We start from the raw sequence: 20,021 nt of genomic DNA, 5'->3' as shown, positions 1-20,021 counted from the left end.
GGGGTATGAAAAAAAGATAGTAGCCGATTCTCAGACCTACTGAATATGCATAAAAAATTTGGTGAAAATCGGTAAAGTCGTTTCGGAGGAGTATGGTAACTAACATTGTGACACGAGAATTTTATATATAAGATATTGTTGTAATTACTTAAGAAACCTACTAAAATTATTCAAAGCCTTGAGTGTTATAGGTTTGTAAAATAATCATCTTTCAATCTTCTACCTTATCGCATTACAAGTACATGACTATTAAAGAGCAATAATTTCAAATAACTACATACGTGTTTCATGAACATGGTCCAAATTGCACGTTGTTAGAAACTTGTACACTCCTTACATTGCAAATATAACCTTAAGGTTCTCCAATAAAGTAGGTTTTACACAATCGGAACGTACAAGAAGACTTAAGTACTTAGTACATTGAATGGCAACATAAAGTCAACTTTATATACAAGTTATAAGATTGTATTTTCTTTGGTGTTGATATAAACCGTTTTCCAATATGGAGGTATATATTTGTGGTAATTTGTGCTTCATCTATCATTTGTAACGAGTGTCATTATAGTTATGCCTAGGGTTACCATGTAAATGTAAAACTAGGATATTTAGGAACTCTGAACTAAGTAGTTTGTTATAGTCCGCGCCAAACTGCTAGTCCGCTCAGTACCCTTACCATGAGTTTTTACGTTTTGACAAATATGACTGTTTTGGTATTTGTTTACGTATTGGTCATATGATTTCCTAGTTCTGACACAATCCGCTAGGGGATAGGGGATAGCGCAGATTGGAAATATATGGGCAAATACGTAAACAAATACCAAAACAGACATATTTGTCAAAACGTAAAAACTCATGGTTAGGGCACTGAAGTTGTTGCGAGCAGGTTTCATATAATTTGCTATGGCGAAACGATTCATTTCTATATTCATAGCGGACTAGCAGTTTTACGCGGACTAAACTTTAAATAACAATAAGTTAATTTTACATTTATTTTATGATTGAAGTAATTTACACCGGTAAATAAATAAATGGTAATTTCGGTCCATGGACATCTGTAATCAACTTTATGTGGTATAGGGTTCTAACTAGAGCTGATCGTCATGTTATAGTCATGAGCTTTACTTTGTGAAAACCCATGCATTAATTTAAAGTTGATACTTGGAGGTTTTTCGGTTGAATTTCACACACGAATCTGACTTTTCAAACTCTTTCAAATTATTATTGGTTTTAATACTTAAGGCAAGGATCGCGAGAAAAGCTAGATGCCTTTTTTTAATCTTAAAGAATGTGTGAATTTTACCAATCTTCACGTACCCAGCTGGGCAGACTATGGCTTCAATCGTCATTCTGAAAGTAGCTCAACAGCGGGATCTAGTGTTGTTTGTAGTGTAGTGTTACAGGTGGTATAACCCTTTGTGCTTCGATTAAGGCGGCACCACCGCCACACCTATTTCTGCCTCCTAGTCACAGCAGTTGAGCGCTGCTGTGTTCTGGTTTGAAAGGTGTAGTTAGGGAGACATACTTTTCCGAGGCGTTCCAGCTTAGTCCTTATGGGTAGCGGCGCACCTGGCTGATTCCATTTAGGAATATCTAATCCTATCTGGGATGGATTACAGATGTGCAAGGGCGGCAGTAGCCACTTACCATCCGTCTGCTACTCCCATATTATAGAAAAAACAGTGGGACAGCCGGCTGATATTGTTCACCAATATCAAAACCGATGGTAACCCCACTTATATTAAGCTTCAGGATATAATATGGAGGCATTTACGTGGGTATTAACTTTGAAGAATGGTATTGGTAAACGATGGCCGGCACCATTATCGTGTCGTTTGTATTTAGGCAATGCGTAGGTGTTCGTGTGTAATGCTACTCGCAATTACTGCTTGGGAATTATTTTCTGTTTTTGAAATGATTAAGCGGGGAATAAATGCTTAGCTAAAACTGTAGTCGTCAAATCATTAATATTTAATTGTCTTGAAAAAGCAGTGATTTTAATAAATTACCTTTAGGAAAATTGAATTTTTTATGTATGTTTTTAGGATAGGATGCATGTTTTTACGATTGTCGCTACAAAATAATTCTCATTATTTTTCACATATTTTCACTTCATAAGTATTTTAATATACCTACGTTCATTTTCAAATAACCGTAGACCATTCTTGGTAGGTATACAAATAAATAAAAACAATACAAAATACAACGTGTATTTTTGTAACGTGTACCTAATTAGGTAATTCTTACACGAAATGAGAATGCGGGGAACTAATTACGTATTCGGAGGCTACTTTGTATAGAAAAAAATATATACCAGATATCTTAGGTAACGTACCTAATGGGACATCGTTTAAAAAGTAGTAAAACCACTCTAAAATACTCATCAAGTTAATCAAATATCATATCGTATAACATGGCTACTTACTGAGCGGTTTAATACATACTTTGATACCAAAGGTTGTCAAACCAAATTCATTGAACAGTCTATTGTGTAGCGGAAACTGAGCCCAGCGGACGTCTACACTCAATATTGTTCTGCAAACTTCGGCCAGACTCAATTAAGGCATGGTAGGGATGGGCCACAATCGATAATTTCATTGTCGATAGAATTTTTAAGAAGTATCGAACATATCGTACAAGTATCGTATTTGTCGATGAGTCAAATTTAAATTGAAATGGCATCTGTTTAATTATAATAAGATTAACGCCAGTAGAAATTTTCGAGAGTAGTTCCAAGGGCACCAGGATTAAACTTATTTTTGCCTGGCAACAGAATTGTAAAACGCTCTTGTTTTCTGCCTTGAAAAGAGTCATAAGGGACTCACTGATCGAGGCTTAATTAAGTAAGGCCTTGACGGAAGTCAGGTAGTATTCCAATTCTGTCTGATTATTGTTTTAATGGGTGACAGTGGCCATTTAAACCAAATCTTTTTTGATTTAATCTATCTACTACCGTAGGCGTTACGTAGGTAGGCGCTACGCTATAGAAAATAATATATTAGCTATATCTATCCAGATACCTACTATAGTCGAAATACATAGTGTTAGGTATTAACTATCTACAAATAATAACACCTAACCAAATCTGCACTACAATTCCAAGGTAGTATAAGGTAGGTAAGGATGATAGAACCCTTTGTGATTCGACTCCGGTGGCACCACCGCCACACCTATTTCTGCCGCAGCAGCAACAGCAATAACAGCAGTGTTAGGCGCTGCTGTGTTCCGTTTTGAAGGGTGTGGAAGTGAGACATACTTTTCCGAGGCGTTCCAGCTTAGTCCTCAGGGGTAGCTGTGCATCTGTGACCAACCTCAGGTAGGAATATCTAATCCTATCTGGTTTTGATTACAGCGCGCATCCGTGGCCGACCTCAGGTAGGAATATCTAAGTAAGCGGCAGTAGCCACTTACCATCAGGTGGACTGCATGCTCGTCTGCTACTCCTATATTGCCTATAAAAAAAGTCATAAGTATAACAAAAACCATAAACAGCTGTAAGCTATCGACTCCAAAAAGAACTGAAATAGGCTCTAGCGTCTAAACATAACATCGTTAGCATTTTTCCGACAACATCTCGTATTTATAAAACAAATTATCGAATCTATCGACATCGATGCCACTAAGACACATCCCGCAACCGTAAGAATGAGATGCCCTAAACTTAAATCCGTTTCCCGCCATCGCACAATCTGGTTTACGCGCCGGCCAATCAAAAAGCAGGAGGGCGGCGCGCGGACCCCAAACACGGCCGCTGATTGGTCGAAATTATTAAACGTCACGTAAAAAAACATACGTAAAGCTCACAATTGAGTGCCACTTTTTGTTCAGTTAAATTGATGAAAAAAGACTGAAAAATTCGTTGCGAGATGAAATAAAAAATGATTTATTATTCCCGTCGCTTAACTTTTTAACTTATTCGACATTAATGACTTTTGATTTTGCTGCGTCCATTTTAAAATTTCTCCGCCATATTTTATTTTTGTAACGTTCCTCTGTAATTTGTTCAAGTAGTCATTTAATGAGACCTTCGACTGGGAATTGGATTTTTATTACCTTTGAGCGTCCATTTTTAAATCTGTCTGTCATACCTACCTTTTAGTTTAATACAATTACTGTCTAAAGATATATTTTAAGCAGTATCTGTCGTAACATAATATTGTAAAGGTAATATGTCCATAGGTGGCAGAAATTACTTTCGTGATCGTTAAAGACTGGTGCCTATAGTTAAATAAATCCATCAGTATATATTTTTTAGAAGTTATCCTTATTCATACGAATACATAGATGTAGGTATGTATCATATCATTTATAATTTAGTAATTATACTCTTAATTATTACAGGCTATTAATATCTATCTAAATTGGTTATTTTAAATAAATAATATTGTTTCTTTTTATTTTATTTATCCATCTGTACGAGCTATTATTTTAAGCTATAGCTACATTTGGAGCTAGGATTAGTTACCTTAAATAATATGAAATATGTTTCTTATATCTTTCTTTCTCTATATTGTTACGTAACCCATTGGATTAACCGAAACGTAATTGTGTAGCTAATATTTTATTTATGAACCACTTATTAAATAATCCTACAATCCAATAACATCAAAAATAAGGTAGTTTACACAGTGATACAGGATGACCGGTGCAGGCAGCCCACACACGTAGCAACGAATCACAGCTACTGCTCATCAATATTGCACGGCGGTACCGCGGTGAATATCAATAGGAATGCTTATTGATCAGTCACTTCAATATTTTCTTGTCGTAAATACGAAAGATGTGTTTTTATATGAAAATAACGTGGTATGGTATGAATATCGTATTCTATGATTCAAGAATATTTGTTAAATATATTATGACATCGTAGAAAGTTCAAGAATTCGTAGGTAATTTCTTTAGTAACCGTCCACTACCCCGGGAAGGACGGCGGCATGTGTGGTCGTAATCACCAGATGTTGTGGAAGGAACGAACGCTCCCCTAGAGCAGAGCCCGATCCGGGCATCGCGCTTGGAGGACTCCGGTTGTGTTCCCTCGGAGATCCCGGAGTTCTCCAACAAGCGTTGAGGACGACCATCGGGGGGATTTTAGTGCGGTAAAAATCCCATACAACCCGGCGTCGCTCCCACGTCGTCGGGTACCTTTTGAAGGTATCCCCCTCGTAAACAAAAAAAAGGTAATTTCTTTAGTAAGGACCTCCCTTTTTCAAGTTTTCAAAATGTGTCAAAACCTTAGTACGAAAAGAAATTCATTATATAAGCTCAATGTTATGTTACTTAAAGGGCGAAAACCTTGTAGTACTTGGGACTTCAGAAGCTTTACTTTACCCATAGGTATTTATGCATATATTTTGCAGCGGCGCCTTAAACTTTTTTAAAACTGATCTTTGCTTAACTGCTATTTGAAGGTAAAAATAAGTTAGCCGTTGGATTGCGGGACCGAACCTTATGACAGGAGTTACAGAGCATGCAGTCCATCTCATGGTAAGTGCACACTGCCGCTCATGTACATCTGTAATCAATCCCAGATAGGATTAGGTTCCTACCTGAGGTCGGCTACAGATGTGCCTACCCTTGAGGACTAAGCTGGAACGCTTCGGAAAGTATGTATTCCTTACCACATCCTTCAAACTATAACACAGCAGAGCCTAACACTGCTGTTATTAGGTAGAAATAGGTATGGCGGTGGTGCTGCCGGAGTCGAACCACAACGGGGACCTTCAAACCTTCACATCTTTCAAAATTCGTAAAGCATTCGATAAAATTGACTCTAACACTATCCCACAAGACTACACACGACTTTCATAGCTTTTACAAAACGTAACAATTCTTGGCACAAGCCAGTCTTAACCAATAAGCTACAGCTATTCCATAATACATTTAATACAGTAATGTAACAATGCAGGTAACAATAACGCTACACGCTAAAAGCACTCAATATGACGCTCCCATCTAAATACACCGCCTCGGATATAATTTTTATGAGATCATCCATTTTGGTGTGCGTGGATTGAAAGGGATTGGTACTTGTAAGTGTGTATTTGTTTTAATATGTGTTAACTATGAGAAGGTTTTTCTATGGTAAGTGGCTACTGCCGCCCGTAGATAGATAGAACGTGTAAGATGTGGAATGAACTTCCTACTGAGGTATTCCAAGAGCGCTATGACATGGGGCTCTTCAAAAAAGGTGCAAAAGAGCTCTCCTTCAAAGCCGGCGATGCATTGGGGACTCCTGTGGTGCTGCAAATGTCAGGAAGCACGTCTGCTTTATCGTTAGGCTCAAATATATATAAAAAAAGATGTGTATAATCAACCCTAGAAAAAAATAGATTTCTACATGAGATAGTAAAAATGCTTGGAACGACTAGCATGGGTATGTCATTCTTACCACCTATCAAAGCGTAACACAGTAACATTGCGCGTTTTAGTGTGTCGTCGTGATGCCGTCGGAGTCGATCACAAAGGGTTCTCTACCACCTTCAAAATTCCTATTGCTATTCTTATGCTTGTATTAATTGTTCGCGAAGATGAGCCTCTGAAAAGCCGCATGAGTTAAATACTGTTGGTATAAAATAATTTTAAGTATCAAGACCAAGAAGTTAGTACGATAGCTCCGTTCCAAAACCGTACCACAAACGTGAGGAGGTTGCGAACGGCGTATTGTTACGAGTATCTTATTTGTTGGCGTGTCTACTGCGCCGTGCGTTGTATCAGCGCTAAGTATATTATGCTATTTTCCCTAAACCAGTGATATTGAACAACGAGCTGCCTTGTAAATCTAACATATTTATTTATTAATCAGTATTGTAAAATGAAAGAGTAGAATAAAGGTTTCCTCACGAAGGTATCGTCACTTTGGACGTGGTGAATTTAATGTTTTCGTCCTCAAAATAAAAAACAGAATAAAACTGATTCTAATTCGATTTAAAATCAAAAGAGGTACGGTTTTTTCAGCATATTATTTATACTTAAGAACTCAAGTATCAAGACGTGTAGAGAGCAGTACGATAGCTCCGTCCCAAAACCGTATCGCAAACGTGAGGAGGTTGCGAACGGCGTATTGTTATCTTATTTGTTGGCGTGTCTACAGCGCCGTGCGTTGTATCAGCGCTAAGTATATTATACTATTTACCCTATATCAGTGCAATTCATCTATTAATAAAATGTCATTGTAAAATAAATTTGTGTAACAAAATTTTCTCACAGGTTTCGCACATTGGACTTATGTTGTGGTACTCAAAATAAAAGCAGAATAAAACTATTTTTAACTAAACTTAAAATCAAAATAAGATACGCTATTTGAGTGTACATGGAGTCAAGTATCAAGACGTGTAGAGAGCAGTACGATAGCTCCGTCCCAAAACCGTATCACAAACGTGAGGAGGTTGCGAACGGCGTATTGTTATCTTATTTGTTGGCGTGTCTACTGCGCCGTGCGTTGTATCAGCGCTAAGTATATTATGCTATTTCCCCTATATTTAACGGTAGAGGCATCTGGGAAAATGTATGCAGGTTTTTCTTTATTAGATTAGGTAGGTACATATATCGAAATATGGACTACAATGAAATGTTAATTGCCAGAGGTTGCAGGTTTGATTCCCCGTCAGGCACATTATATAATAATAATTGAGTGTTCAGGTGACAAAATAATACTCGATATATTCACAATTTTGAAGAATATATCGATCTGAATACATCAGAAAAAAATGCTATAAGTAAAAAAAGAACATAAATGTGACTTTTTTTAAAATATGGAAATCACATAAAATGTTCATTTTAAATAAATTTTTCAACGTCTAAGTTTATGTGAAAATTGATTATACATACATTTCATACATATTTTCGTAATAAATAGGTAGGTACTGAAATCTATTTATTACGAAAACTTATCCGACAATTACTTATGATATTTTTATACAGGATCATAAAAACAATCAATCTTAGATATTTATGGTTAAATGTGAACATCATTCATTCAGTTCATTCAATTACCACACTATCAAAAAGCATGCAAATACCAAATTTAACATAAACTCATTTTTTAAACTAATTAAAAATGGCGAGACAAAACGTGGGCAACTAAAAAAATTAAAAGCTGTTTTAATACGTCCAATTAATTACAAGTTTATAACATTCTTATCGGCTCAGTGCTGGAACTTAAAAGGTTTTAAAGCATTCAATACGTGAGGCAAATAAACACAAATCACTCACTCCTCACTATCCCTTTAAGAAGATGGTTGAAATGATTTTTCTTGTGATGGTTCCGCATTAAGCAAAAAACTTAAAAAAATGTAAAAAAATATATTTGACGTCAAAATATTTGTTGTTTAAAAAAGTACCTGGTATTACTTCTGGTTAAACTTAAATATTTTGTTAAATTAGAAACAATTCTTCTTTAAGATCTTCTTTAAAATAATAGATAGAACATAATTTAAAAAGAACACGCTGAAGTGAGTATAACATTACGCAAAATTACATCATATGACGTGAAAAGAAACACTTAAAAGAAACACTCAACTGTGAAAAAAACACTAAACAAGAAGAACACTAAGCAAAAAGAACGCTGCACAAAAATAACACTGCGCAAAAAGAACACTGCGAAAAAATGAACCATGCTCAAAATACCATGTCAGAAAAAATACTACGCAACAAACACTCCTTAAACACTAATACGGTACCCCAAACATTTCAAACATGGCAATATATTACGGAGACCCCAAGAAATCACAAACCTTAAAAAGTACCAGTGATAAAGAGTCAAAAAGGTAAACATTGGACGCGTATTGGGCTAAATATAAATGTCTCGGCGACGTTAAGATAGGCGACGGAATGTTAAAAGCTATTTAATATTATGTTCTGTTCAAACTTTATTATGGAAAACAGGTATGGAGGACGTAGCTGTGGCTTAAATGTTTGTTTGTTTGTTTGGTTGTTATTATTGTGATAATTTATTGATTGATCTATCAATCTATGATATATTGTTTGTTTTCAATAATTTATTATGCCTATTTAATGGTTACACGTAAACTTTATTCGATGTTAAATATTATATCTGTGTTAATTACAATTATAATTACTAAATATATGAAATTTTAAGTAATAAAATAAACTATAAACTAAAAAAGGACTTATTTACAAAATATACAAGAAAATTATAAATAAAATAAGCCATCTAAAATTTCCGTGTGAGGCATGGTTCCCAAAACGCTGGCGGCGTTTCCTTGCTGCACGTTTCCTTCCTTTTCCTATTTAATTAGTTATTGAATATTTATTTTATTTATTTTGTTGATGTTAATTAGATTTAAAAAATGATTTATTTGCTGGTATGATTTTTTGTTTAGATTAAAAATAATAAATGCCATAATGCAACAATGTATTAAAAATATAATTTAAAACATAATTTTGTAAAATTATTTGTATTTGTATAATGTATTTAAGTTAACTTACGTGATCTTACATGACCTTTATGGCAAATAAATGAAATAAATTATGTTTAAAAGATAATTAATTGCTTGCGCAACGTAACAAAGCGTAACGTAACATTGATTACATTGCGTTATGTTACGTTACGTAATATGTAATAATAATATGTTGCGTTAGTTAAATGAAGATACCATGTAATTTCGAACGTCATGATAATGTAATGTTATAAAATTCATTTTGGAATATTTTTCAAATTATTAATTACTGAATTTGTAAAAATTCGAAAAACCACAAGCAAAGTCACAGCAAAAGTGAATGGATCCCGCACTTTCGTGTCCCATGCGCGTGCGCTTACAAGACGAAGGCATTTTAATGAAAGCCCGATAACAGTATTAATGAATGTGTTTCGACCTGCGCGGTTCTTTAGGGAAGTGGAAAGGGCATCATCTAGGATATTATATACGAAATATGTACTATTTATGATAATGAGGGAATTATTTTTGTATACTTTAACCTTAATATATATTTTTACGAGTAAATAGCAAAGCAAACTGTAGGACACCTGGGGGCCTACCACCATGTTTTAAAAACCATCATAGTTCAGGAAAGTTTTATTTCCTCCTTAAAACAGTAAAATATTTAGTCATACACAGTTGAACAAACTTAAAACCTTATTAATTTTTCGCTTATCCATTGTATAAAACAGTTGGTTTTATGTAAATTGTCATATTTTGCATAAAAAGATAATTTTCCTGCAAAAAAGTAAAAGTATGATTAAAATAATATTGTTTTAAGAGATGGTAGTAATCCCCTGATGGTAAATAGTCACACTACCCAAGGACATTGTAATCATCTCCATATATTTTTTTTATTTTTTTTTATAATATAAGAGTAGCAGACGAGCATGCAGTCCACCTGATGGTAAGTGGCTACCGCCGCCCATGGACATCTGTAATCAACCCCAGATAGGATTAGATATTCCTACCTGCGGTCGGCCACAGACGCGCCGCTACCCCTGAGGACTAAGCTGGAACGCCTCGGAAAAGTCTGTCTCCCTTATCACACCCTTCAAACCGAAACACAGCAGCGCCTAACACTTCTGTTATTAGGTAGAAATAAGTGTGGCGGTGGTGCCGCCGGAGTCGAACCACAAAGGGTTCTACCACCTTCAAATATAACAAGTTCATATAGAACAAAGGTTCTAAAGCAGATCACAAATGTATTGACTCTCCTGAGGGTAAGATTGTGTATGTAAGGCAGTCGGCATTCAAACCTTTCTACAGAAATTTAAGAACTACTTCATGCTAGAAGTAGGGGTGTTACAACTAACAAAACCACCCCTATTTGTGACGATGAATTCACTAATGCCCTTGTGAAGTAAGTTGTTACTTCACAAGGACATTAGTGAATTTGTTTTCTATCTGTACTCTAGCACTCTTATTCTATCTAGGTTTGATTACAAATTTCCATAAGCGTAACCATTGCCAAATTTAAGACACAATGCCTTTTATCAAATGCTTCGATTTTTTTACGAAAACTGATAATGATTTACCATCAATGATGTCCATTTATAAAAATTAAAAGTTTTTCATATTACACCTTGCTCTTATAAATTAAACATACAAACTTATAAATTAAACATGCAAACTACTTTACATAATTTTAAATATTAATACGTAGGTATTGGTAACTACAGTTTATAGATAAACCTCGAAAGCATATTAATAATGAAATAGGAACAATTAAGTAACTGACGTGAACTGGGTGTTACTCACACATTTTATTACTGAGTTCTTCGACGCTTAGTGACTATTTACGCGTTATCTATTAGTAGGTATACAAGATAATAACAGTTACACGTTAGTTAGTGAGTTGTGCAAAAAGTTCTATGCTATTTAACACTTGTTTACCGGGAAGGTTCCACTTAAGCACTATTTAGATCGTAACCTTAAAACCAAAGGTAAGAAAAAAAGATTTTGTTGTGGTTCCACTTAGTTCCATATGATATCGTAAACTACAGCTATTTCACTTAAGCACCATTCATATCGTAACAACAACAGTAACAAGTACTTAGTAGGTAGGTAAGTTGTGAAAAAAGTTCTATGCTATTAAATAGCATATGTTAAATTTTAACACTTGTTTAAAGCGCCAAGGTTCACTCAAGAACTATTGAGTTCATAACCTTAAAACCAAAGGTAATTAAAAAAACATTTTTGTGTTGGTTCCACTTAGTTCCAAATGATATCGTACACTACAGCTATTTCACTTAAGCATCATTTGTACCGTAACAAGAACCGTACCTACAAGTTACTTAGTAGGTATAGTCCGATTCATAATTAGGTGTCTGTTACTGCGTAACGCACTTCGCGCAGTACAGGCGACCGTCGGCGGCTGGCGGGGGACCCGCACCCCTTCCTCGCGTCCAGACTACTCGTCCGCGAACCCACTCGAAGTGCACACGCCGGTCGTTCCCTTATTAGAATAAACAGTTCAAACCATATTTGGCGAGTTTATATTAAAAGCCAGGACGCCCAGCTCACCACTGGGGCCTGACACTCAGACAGTGGTCCTTCGAAGCCGTCACCAGTGGCCAGGGAACGTCCGCTTCGCCGTGCACGACCGCCCGTGGATTTAACATCGCCCGCCTTCGATCGTCGAGAACATTCAGCGGTCACTTAGAGGACGTTGAACCCGGGGGTCTTTAATAATTGAGTGAGTCCGTTCCTTTTTTCCTTATTTTCCTGTCTTCTTGTGCTTCATTCCAGGAATTTACAGTAGTGCTATACGGATCAGGCATGTTGATCTCTTCATAAATAGCCTATTTTCTATCTTATCTATTCACTCATTTCATATATTTGCTGTTGCTTAGCACAACTCATAGTTAATCGCACTTAAAGCTATACGCATTTTACCTACGGGTTTGCCTGCATATTATTTACTTACGGGTTACGCATTTAATTAATTTCCCATCATTCATTATGCCTTTTAAAGAGCTCATAAAGAAACGTGGAAGCTTCAAAGCTAAGTTGACCCAATTCACAAATTTTATAAAATTATTGCCTGCGTCAGATTTAGATAATTTCCAGCTAGCAGAATTAGAATGCCGACTTAGCGTAATGGAAACAATGTATCGTGATTTTGACGCATTGCAGACGGAGTTGGAGCTGTTGTCGGAGGATGCAGAGGAAATGTATAAAGATAGGGAGCATTTTGAGCAGCAATACTTCGCGCAAGTGTCCCGTGCGCGGGCGCTTCTCGCACCCGGGCGCGCTCCCTCGTCGGTGTCCGCCTCGTCCGTCGACGGCGGCGCTAACCACGGCTCTGCCTGCAAGCATGACTTCGTGCGTCTGCCAAAGATCGACCTGCCACATTTTAACGGCGACTATCAGCACTGGCTTGAATTTAGAGATACGTATATTTCCCTTATTCATAATAATGAAAGTATACAAGACATCAATAAGTTTCACTATCTTCGCGCGGCTTTAACCGACAGCGCATCCCTAGTTATAAAAAGCATCGAGTTCCAGGCCAGTAATTATGCCATTGCTTGGCAATTGTTGTCAGAAAGGTACGATAATCAAAGACTTCTTATAAATAATCACGTACAGGCCTTATTTAATTTTGAATTCATCCATAAAGAATCCAGTGCCTCATTACGTAATATGATAGATGTAACAAATAAAAATTTAAGGGCCCTTGGCACTCTTGGCCAGCCCATAGAACACTGGGATACCTTAATTATTTACATCATGTCTAAAAAATTAGATACAGTTACTAACCGTCAATGGGAAGAGTATAAAAATAATCTTACTTCATATCCTAACCTAGAACAATATTTACGTTTTTTAACCAACAGAGCAGACTTATTAGACACACTAAATGACAATAAAAATAATAAACATATTTACAATCCTAACGCTAACACATACGAAAATAAATCAAAAAATTATAATAATAAAAACTATATTACAAAACCTAAACCTAATAATATAAAATGTCCTATGTGTTCTCAAGATCATTATTTATTTAGTTGTCAATCATTCAGAAACCTTGATATTGATACACGTATTAAAAAAGCGTCAGAAAGTAATGTTTGTATGAACTGCCTGCGCCCAGGTCACATAAATAAGCATTGCAAGTTATCGCATTGCAAATATTGTTCCATTAAGCATAATTCCCTCTTACATAAGGAGTCATATTCAGATCAAACAGGGAACAATATAGCATTGTCATCTGACATTACATCTTCTTATTCAAATAATAATCAGGGCCATGTATTGCTATCCACAGCATTGGTAAAGGTGGCCGACGTTGCCGGACAACTTCATACTGCCAGACTTCTGTTGGACAACGGCAGCACTTCCAACTTCGTCACCCAGGAACTCTGTGGGAAGCTTGGTCTGGTAAAACGTAGCACGAGCTCCACTGTCTCAGGTATTAACGGTCATGTTTCGAATACCTCAGAAACCTGTAGCCTTATTTTGCAGTCTTATTGTGGAGGTTATCGGGCGAACGTAAACTGTTTTGTCTTACAAAAAATTACACAATCGCTGCCTGGCTCTTACATAGATATGAAACATTTATCTATTCCGTCAGGTCTTCAGCTAGCAGACCCTACATTTAACATACCTTCAGCTATTGACATACTTGTAGGAGCTGAAGTATTCTGGGACGTCTTAGGTTCCGATACAATTAATTTAGGCAAAAATAATCCTAGATTACAGAATTCAAAATTAGGTTGGCTTGTTTCGGGCTGTGTATACCAGTCTCTTCCTGTTAAACAACCTACAGTTTGTCATTTTTTAACCAATGAAGAATCTGATCAATTAAGTCGTTTTTGGGAACTCGATTCCGTGTCTTCTGGTAAATGTTTTTCTTCAGAAGAGCAAGCCTGTGAAAAGCTTTTCCAAGAGACAACACGCCGTGATAACAGCGGTCGATTCATTGTCACCATTCCATTGAAAGACTCGCCCGAATACTTAGGTGAGTCATATGCAATGGCTAAGCGTCGATTTCTTTCTTTAGAACGCAGATTTGAGCGCGACACTTCATTTAAAAATAAATATTTACAATTTATGCGTGAATACATTGAACTTAATCATATGACAGTAAACACAAAATCAGATCATTTTAAATTTAATTATTATTTGCCTCATCACGGGGTAATACGTGAGTCCAGCTCGAGCACAAAACTGCGTGTAGTATACGATGCATCAGCCTTAAGCACCTCGGGCAAGTCCTTCAATGACATTCAGATGGTAGGCCCTACCGTACAAGAGGATTTATTAACAATACTTTTACGATTCAGACAACATAGGTATGTTGTAACCGGTGACATTGAAAAAATGTATCGTGCAATTTTGGTGGAGCCTTCTCAACGCTCACTGCAGCAAATAGTCTTCAGGTTTGATCCCTCAGATCCTTTAAAAACATATAGACTTAATACAGTTACGTATGGTACTGCATCAGCCCCATATTTAGCCACAAAATGTTTAGTATCGCTTGCAGATCATTGTTCAGACCCTAAGGTTAGTGAGTCCATTAAGCGTGATTTTTACGTTGACGATTATTTGTGTGGAGGCGATTCTATAGAGTCAGTCGTAGCATTATGTCATGGCGTACGTAATACTTTGAAGTCCGCAAATTTCAATCTTCGTAAATGGCAATCCAACAATCAAAAAATATTAAATTTAATAAGTAATAGTGATGTAGACATAAAAAATAAAACATTAAATTTAAACGACACCTCTCCATGTAAAACGCTTGGTTTATACTGGGACTGTAACGTAGATCATTTATTCTTTTCAATGCAAATAAAACCCATATCTAAAATTACAAAACGTAATATTTTATCTTTAGTAAGCCAGGTCTTTGACCCCCTTGGTCTTGTTGGCCCATGTATAGTCCAAGCCAAGCTCATGTTGCAACAGCTTTGGATTCTTAAATGCAACTGGGATGAAGATGTACCAGCAGAAATAAAAACACAGTTTTTAGATTTCTTAAATTCACTTTCAGTTCTAAATTCTATTCGCATTCCTCGCTGGGTCTCTTCCAGTAACCCCTCTTTAATAGAACTTCATACCTTCACAGACGCTTCAGAGCGCGCTTATGGCGCGTGTATTTATGTGAGAACAGTTGCAGTCGATGGAACGGTAACCGTTCGCCTTGTAGCCTCTAAAAATAGGGTTGCCCCTATAAAGCCCACGACCATACCACGGTTAGAGCTATGTGGTGCTTTACTGGGAACTAGGCTGTTTCTAAAGGTACGTCAGTCACTTACCCTATTGCTTAATAACTGCTACTTTTGGTGTGATTCAACTATCGTCTTGGGTTGGCTTTCCACATCACCCAGTCAACTTAACCAATTTGTTCGCAATAGAGTAAGTGAGATACAAGAAACAACCGCCCATCAGACGTGGAGCTACGTTCCTTCCAAGTGCAACCCGGCTGATCTCACTTCTCGGGGGGTGAAGGCTGATTGCATCAGCACATCCACTCTTTGGTGGTCGGGCCCTGATTTTATTAAAACAAGGGAAATAAACTTTCCCAATCCACCGAATATACAACCTCATTCACTACCAGAAACATCTTTACATACAACTATTAAATATAATAATAAATTGGAAGTAAATAATAATAATCATAATTTAATTTCTAAGTTAATTCATAAATCATCTTTATTTACAAAATTAATCAGAATCGTAGCGTATATACATAGATTTATAAATAACTGTAAAAAACATAATAAAAAATATACATCTTACTTAACACATTCAGAATTAAAATCATCACAGAATCTTATATTACAGATTTCTCAGCAGGAAATGTTCCCTGAGGAATATCAATGTCTTAAAGCTAATCAAACTTTACATAAAAATAATCGATTGGTTAGTCTTTCACCTTTCATTAATTATGAGAACTTAATTCGCGTCGGTGGACGTCTTGAAAACTCGAATTATACCTATGACGTTAAGCACCCTATTTTATTGTGTAGCAAACATCATTTAACAAAAATCATATTTGAAAAAGAACACAAAACACTTTTCCATGCAGGACCTCAATTGCTTTTGGCGAACATTAGGCTTACTTATTGGCCTCTAGCAGGCAAAAACCTATCTAAGCAGATAGTGCGTAACTGTGTTCGTTGCACTCGTTTCAAAGCTCAGCCTGTCCAGGTTATTATGGGCAACTTACCCAATGATAGAACTCATTTAGAGTTTCCTTTTTTGAACACAGGTCTTGATTACGCCGGGCCAGTGCTGATAGCCGATCGTGGGGGTAGAGGTTGTAAGCTAATAAAATCTTATATTTGTGTTTTTGTGTGTCTTGCAGTCAGAGCCGTCCATTTGGAGTTGGTGTCCGACCTCACTAAGGAGGCGTTCCTCGCTGCCTTCAACAGGTTTATCAGTCGTCGCGGTAAACCACAGCGGGTGTACTCCGACAACGGCACAACATTCGTGGGAGCTTTCAATGAGCTTTCCCGCTTATTATTAGCATCATCAGATAGTATAGCTTCTGATTTATGTAATGAAGGCATAGAATTTAAATTTATACCAGCTTATACCCCACATTTTGGTGGCATTTGGGAGGCAGCTGTTAAATCCATAAAACATTTATTATACAAAGTCTTGAGCCTCACTCATTTAACTTATGAAGAGCTGTCGACCTGCCTGATTCAGATAGAGGCTATTTTAAATTCCAGACCCTTAACGCCTTTATCCACAGATCCTTCTGATCTATCATATCTTTCCCCTGCACATTTCCTCCTCGGACGACCTCTTATGACCGTCCCACGTCCTCTAGTGGCTGATGTCAACATTCAGCGGCTACCACGCTTCGATCGCATCGAGAAGCTGCGGCAGCATTTTTGGCAGCGATTCTCAAATGAATTCATTTCTCTTCTACAGCAGAGAACCAAATGGCAGACGACTGGACATGACCTCAAGATAGGCGCCTTGGTCTTAGTAAGAGACGGCAATCTTCCTCCTCTCCTGTGGCTGCTGGGTAGAGTCGTCGCCATCAAGCCCGGATCTGACGGCCGTGTTAGAGTTGCAGAGATCCTGACGAAGAAGGGCACCATTACACGGGCATACAACAATATATGCCCTCTTCCTGTTTCTTCATCTTCTTGAAGCCATCCCTTCAACCCGGGGAGTATGTTACTGCGTAACGCACTTCGCGCAGTACAGGCGACCGTCGGCGGCTGGCGGGGGACCCGCACCCCTTCCTCGCGTCCAGACTACTCGTCCGCGAACCCACTCGAAGTGCACACGCCGGTCGTTCCCTTATTAGAATAAACAGTTCAAACCATATTTGGCGAGTTTATATTAAAAGCCAGGACGCCCAGCTCACCACTGGGGCCTGACACTCAGACAGTGTCCAAAATGTAAACAAAGGTGTTGACCTATCAAGAAAATATGTGTCAAATTTCTTATTTTTGACAATATTAAATTAATACATCGATAATAAAATAATAATCTAAATAAATTAAAATCAATTCACATTTTACAATATTTATATTAACTCAATTTCATTTCATACAGTAATAATAATAAAAAACAAGATTTATGAGAGAAAATTAAATTGTGATAATGGTCACACAATCGGCATCCAAAACATTTTGTGTGCCGCCATTTTTAAGTTTCGTAGTTGATATTATTCATTTTCGTGATCGTGATCGAACTGGATTTTTTTCTAGTTGTCATAGCGCGTTTTTTTAAATTGTGTGCAGTTATTAAGTTTTTGTTTTATGTTGAATTTTGTGAAAGTTTTCGTTTCTTGTTAATTTGTTAAGGTTTGCAATACCTGTCATCGAATTTTGACAATGACATTTCTTTGTTTACATTTTGGACACCTAAGGTAAAGTCACCTATTTCCGCGGTATTTTCACCAAAACTAGAAAGAGCGTCAAATATTAAGCATTTACTACGGCTTAATAATTAATTTGGTAATTTTATCAGAAGCTTTATTATCTGTACTTTTGAAATAGATTCGACATTTTACGATAAAATATTGATTTAAATGTGTTTTTTAATTAAATATGAAACAAGTCAGAAAAACCTAATTCCGATGTAAAAATCCTTATTCCGATGTATTTGGTTCCTAATTCCGAGTATACAAAATAAAGGAGTGAAAGAGATGTTCTATCTCTTTCTACTGCTACATGGTGTGTAAAAATAAATATTATTTATTGATTTTAGTTTCAATTTTGATTTAGTTTTTTTATTATTTAAAGAATAGTTTTATAAAAAGTGTTCTTAGCTAGGATTAAAGTGAAACTGCCGAAATAAAACTTTATTAGAATATAGTTTCTTGAATGGTTAACTTAAATTATGTATTTCCTGTTAATTTCTTAAAACCTTTAGTCAATTCGTGTATCTTCAATACAATTTTGGACATTCTCTTTGTATCTTTGTATTTGTATCTCTGTGTACTTTATACTAGGGTTTATTATGATACACCATGATAATTATATGGAATATCATCATGCGGTTTGTAGAATTACTTTATTTTGAGTAATTTAATCGAATCAAAACGTCGTAATATGTTCTAGTTCTTATTTAAATAACTATTAAAATCGTATAACAATGTTAATTATTCATTAATTAGGATTAAGCGAATTACTGATACAAACAATGGAAACGTTCTTAAAGACCTCTTAAAACTTTAAACACCCTGTATAGTATTTTGTGGTTATGCCGCGGATTAATGTGCTCATATAATCTAATTCCGACTTATATACATCGGAATAGCGTTTCATAGCTAAAAATCACGTTTCCAAATTCCGATTATTAAATAATAAAAGCCTTTTACACAATTTAGAGGCAGAAAGATGCTTTATTGAAATATGTACATAATAGTATACAATACTTGTTCAATATTACATCGATATCTGAATGAACTTCATTTTCTCTCCTTAGTTGTCCCATAGAAAATATTAGGAAAGTACATAGATAGGTGATCTTTGGTATTATATAATTAGGTAATACAGTACAATTCAGTACCTCGGAAAATGATTTCAATATTAATTAAGAGGCGACTAAAAGGGGCTTCCGGGGTTGCGGGCGGCAAGAGTGGGAGCTCAAACCGTCCAGCAAGCGACCCCGGGAAGGACAGCGGTTTGTGTGGTCGCATATCGCTGTAATCACCAGGGGATGTGAGAGGAGCGTAAATTGCTCCCCCTAGGGCAGAGCCCGATAAAAGGGCATCGCGTTAGGAGGACTCCGGTTGTGTTCCGTTGGAGATCCCGGAGTTCTCCACCAAACGCTGAGGACGGCCACCGGGGGGGTTTTAGTGTGGTAAAAATCCCACATAACCCGGCGTCACTCCCATGACGTCGGGTACCTTTTGAAGGTTTCCCCCTGGTCAACAAAAAAAAAAAAAAAAAAAAGGGTAGGTAGGTAATATTAAAGCTATAAGTAAATACTTACGGTAAGATTTTTGCGCTGTTATTCCACTTAGATCCAGAAGGTATCGCAAACTGCAACTTCAGTCTTATGCTGTTGACAATTGCAGGTGCAGCAACTGTCACCGTTCCACTCAAGCACTACTTATACCGTAAGGCGATTTTAAACCAAAAGCCTTTACAAAAATGGTTTGCG

The 20,021-nt window shown here is 36.6% G+C and overlaps 1 protein-coding gene across 2 annotated transcripts; it reads left to right on the top strand.

Annotated features, from left to right (window-relative positions):
* The first annotated feature begins 11,864 nt into the window (after positions 1-11,864).
* Positions 11,865-17,787, top strand: LOC140746672 (uncharacterized). Of its 2 annotated transcripts, XM_073078778.1 has the most exons (3): positions 11,865-12,988; positions 13,711-13,854; positions 16,753-17,787. In XM_073078778.1, exons 1-3 carry the CDS (start codon positions 12,958-12,960, stop codon positions 17,550-17,552), a joined length of 975 nt encoding a protein of 324 aa, XP_072934879.1. In that variant the 5' UTR covers positions 11,865-12,957; the 3' UTR covers positions 17,553-17,787. The 2 variants fall into 2 exon arrangements, with proteins under 2 accessions (XP_072934879.1, XP_072934876.1); XM_073078775.1 differs by having other exon boundaries at positions 11,865-13,854; positions 16,753-17,784.
* The last annotated feature ends 2,234 nt before the right edge of the window (positions 17,788-20,021 follow it).

This window comes from Epargyreus clarus, unplaced genomic scaffold (genome assembly GCF_041222505.1).
Source record: "Epargyreus clarus isolate Ecla_fem2 unplaced genomic scaffold, WU_Ecla_fem_2.2 ptg000002l, whole genome shotgun sequence".
Classification (NCBI taxonomy): Eukaryota; Metazoa; Arthropoda; class Insecta; order Lepidoptera; family Hesperiidae; genus Epargyreus; species Epargyreus clarus.
Note: the sequence above shows the minus strand (reverse complement) of the source record. Positions and strands in the feature narration are given on the sequence as shown.

Excerpts from the sequence above, each read along its gene's own strand:
- LOC140746672 (XM_073078775.1), top strand. The coding sequence starts at position 12,399 with ATGCCTTTTAAAGAGCTCATAAAGAAACGTGGAAGCTTCAAAGCTAAG. Across the intron at positions 13,855-16,752 it reads CACGAGCTCCACTGTCTCAG|TCAGAGCCGTCCATTTGGAG; the intron begins GTATTAACGGTC and ends TGTGTCTTGCAG.